General features: G+C 34.2%; 1 protein-coding gene across 1 annotated transcript; it reads left to right on the forward strand.

The window, feature by feature from the left end:
• The first annotated feature begins 348 nt into the window (after window positions 1-348).
• Window positions 349-2,807, forward strand: LOC106778829. Its single transcript, XM_014666825.1, has 4 exons — window positions 349-1,193; window positions 1,345-2,317; window positions 2,393-2,464; window positions 2,643-2,807. The coding sequence occupies exons 1-4, from the start codon at window positions 349-351 to the stop codon at window positions 2,805-2,807; spliced, it is 2,055 nt and encodes a 684-aa protein (XP_014522311.1).
• Window positions 2,808-3,533: the final 726 nt, after the last annotated feature.

The following is a 3,533-nucleotide window of genomic DNA, read 5'->3' on the forward strand; positions in this document are numbered from 1 at the left end:
ACATATTTATCAATAGAACTGGGTTTAGAGGTTGAAATTCCGTAGCACCACTAATCAAATTATTTTTTTCAACACCAATTTGTTAGAAGTGGGTTCTAGGCCTAACTCAACCCCACAAAATCGGCTTGTAAGGTGAGGTCTGCACCCCACTTATATATTATAAATTGGCCTTATCTCTAGTCAATGTGGGACTTCCAACACACCCCCTCACGCCGATGTATATACATATCGAGCGTGAGACTAGATATTAATGGGTAGATTTATAATATATAAGTGGGGTGCAGACCTCACAATCATAATGAATGGACATCACAATCATAAGTTGGGGATGGATGGGTGTTGGATGTGATGTGTGGACATCACAATCATAAGTTGGCTGAAACTTTAGTTGGACACCCTTATGCTGGCAGGTTAAATATGAGTGAGAAGTCATTACTGGTTGATATGACAAAGAGTAAAGTTACACCTGCAAATATTTTATTAACCCTCAAACAAAACAATGATCGAAATGTCACAACGATTAATCAAATCTACAACGCAAGGCAAGTGTATAAACGATCATTAAGAGGGTCCAGAACCGAACTACAACAACTTATGATGTTGTTGGACCGGGATAAGTACATTCATTGGAGTAGGTGTGCCGACGATTCAAAGGTTATTACTAACGTGTTTTGGACACATCCTGATACGGTGAAATTGTTAAACTCATTTAATGTTGTATTTATGATGGATTCCACGTATAAAACAAACAGATATAGACTTCCGTTGCTTGAGATTGTGGGCATGACGTGTACAGGTTTAACCTTCTCAACAGCATTTGCTTTCTTGTCTACTGAAAGGCAGAGTAATTTCACATGGGCTTTGGAAAAGCTGAAAGGTTTATTTATAACATCTGAGGGTAGTCCTAAAGTCATTGTCACTGATCGAGACTTGGCTTTGATGAATGCCATTGCAAATGTATTCTCTGAGTCATATCAGATGTTATGTCGGTTCCACATCCATAAAAATGTTTTAGCTAAATGCAAAATGTTAGTTCGTTCTAAAGAGGCTTGGGATGTGTTGATGTGTGCATGGGAAAATGTCATGGATTGCGCTGATGAGAGCTTGTTTGTTGAGTATGTGAATGGTCTTCAATATGCGAGTAGTGAATGGCCTTTGTTCTTTGAATATGTGAATCAGACTTGGATTATTCCGTACAGTACATATTTTGTAAAGGTCTAGACGAACAAAGTAATGCATTTAGGAAACACAACCACAAACAGGTATGTTGTAATGTTGTTTTATTTATTCGTTTTGTAGATAAATATTTATTTGCACTTGTTCATGTTATTTTTTTTATTTCAGGGTTGAGTCTGCTCATGCGAGTTTGAAGACAATTCTGAGCAATAGTATGGGTGATTTGTGTTCTTGTTGGGATAGTATTCATAACTTCGTTACCATACAACACAACAAGATTAAGACGTCATTTGAAAAAAGTTGGTTGCTCACAAGTGACCCTTTTAAAGGATACAGGTATAGACAACTTATTGGGCATGTATCTCGATATGCATTAGATCTCATTGCCGATGAATTAGAAAGAGTCCAACAGATAGGATTGGACTCATCAAAGTGTGGATGCGTATTGAGACGTACATTTGGTGTCCCCTGTGCATGTGAATTAGCACGGTATGATCCTGGGATGATCCCTGTGGGTGAATTTCATATCATGTGGCAAAGATTGCATTTCTCAAATGTTGAATTAAATGAAATCGAGCCNCATTTATCCATTAAAGATGTGTTGAAACAAATAGAAGAACGATTCAATGAGGCTGACATTGGAGGTAAAGTTACCATTAAGCAGAAGTTACTTGACATTACTTGTCCTACATTGACATCAATGGTCCCTCCATTAGATAAAGTTAAGACAAAGGGTGCAAAGAAAAGAAAAGTTCAACGAACAGAAAGGTCTACTATGCGGGATCCATCATATTTTGAGTATGTCGACGCCTTTCATTCAACCATGGAATCTTCATCTGTGAAAAGTAAATTACAATCAAAGCTAAATGTAGTGAAGAAAAAAAAAGTTGCAATGATAGACCAGTTTCATTCTACTACTCACCCCTTCATTTTGGACGTTGTTGATGTTGTGGCCGATGGTCACTGTGGATATAGATGCATTGCTGCATTGTTAGGACTCAGGGAAGATTCATGGCCCGTTATTAGAAATGATTTGTACAAAGAACTCAGTAATTGGCGTGATGAATACGGAAGACTGGTAGGAGGCACTGATGTAGTAGACAAACTGAAACAGTCTTTGTTGGTGGAGTCACAGTCGACGGTAAGTGTGTATCCTTTTTTATGTATTTTATTTATTATATTTATTTTATCTAACAACTTGTTTTATTCATAACAGGCTAACAGGAACAAGTGGATGACATTACCAGACATTGGTTATGCAATTGCTAACCGCTATAATGTCATTTTAGTGTGTATGTCTTCCTCTCAAAATTATACTATCTTCCCACTACGTTCCACACCACCATCGCTTAATTTGTATAGGACATGTTTATGGATGTCATTTCGTGCAGGTAATTTTATTAATTTCTGATTTCATTTGAAAATTACGTATGACTCCATTAACTATTGTAATTTGTATAATGCAGGTTAAGCTACAAGAAGGTTGTCCTTTGCCCATGGTGAATATCATCTCCTCAACCTACTGTTATGCTCAGGCACGAGCGTGGTCATCTATGTATACTAGTAGGATGCAAGCATTTGCACAATTGATGAATGTATCGAAATCTTATGTTGACTTAGGTGATCCATGATATTTATGAAAATACGTAAAAGTTGAAATTTTTTTAACTTTTTGAATTAATGAATTTATAATCATCTTCATAATAAAAATTGACTTCACATAGACTAAATTATCATATTTGTTTATCATTATTTTTATTTTTATTTTTATTTTTTTTTTAATTTTCCTCTAAATCGAAACAAGTGAATAATGGGTGATTTTACTTACTGCATCAACAGTTGTCCCTCAAGATCTTCTTCCTCCCATCTTGACGAGTATTCTGGAAAGTTCATTCAAAAAGTTTTTTATTTTAATATTTTAAAATATCTGAAAAAGAATATTTCACAACAAATAAGCAAATACACTTGATGAATTATATTATTTTCAATAAAAACATTAATTTAGGACGAAACAATAAAAGTAATCATTTGTAATATTATATTTCTATAGCGTTAGATTATTGTTTAATATTAAAATCAATTCTTCAACACGGGATTGAAAATACTAAAATTTTCATAAAATTGTATGAATTGGTATTTTAACGTAATTTAGGATATTATAACGTGAATCTTAACACATTTCCACTCCATTGTATTATATCTGCTTCTGCACCATTTTCGTATAACAACGACTACTCCATCTTGTCTCATACCTATGAATTTCACATTTGGTCATTTCTTAAATGTCAATTACTATAAAGTATTTTTTTTTTTAATTTAATCTTTAATAAAGTTACTCATTTAAGTAATTTATACAT

This window comes from Vigna radiata, unplaced genomic scaffold (assembly GCF_000741045.1).
Source record: "Vigna radiata var. radiata cultivar VC1973A unplaced genomic scaffold, Vradiata_ver6 scaffold_184, whole genome shotgun sequence".
NCBI classification, from domain to species: domain Eukaryota; kingdom Viridiplantae; phylum Streptophyta; class Magnoliopsida; order Fabales; family Fabaceae; genus Vigna; species Vigna radiata.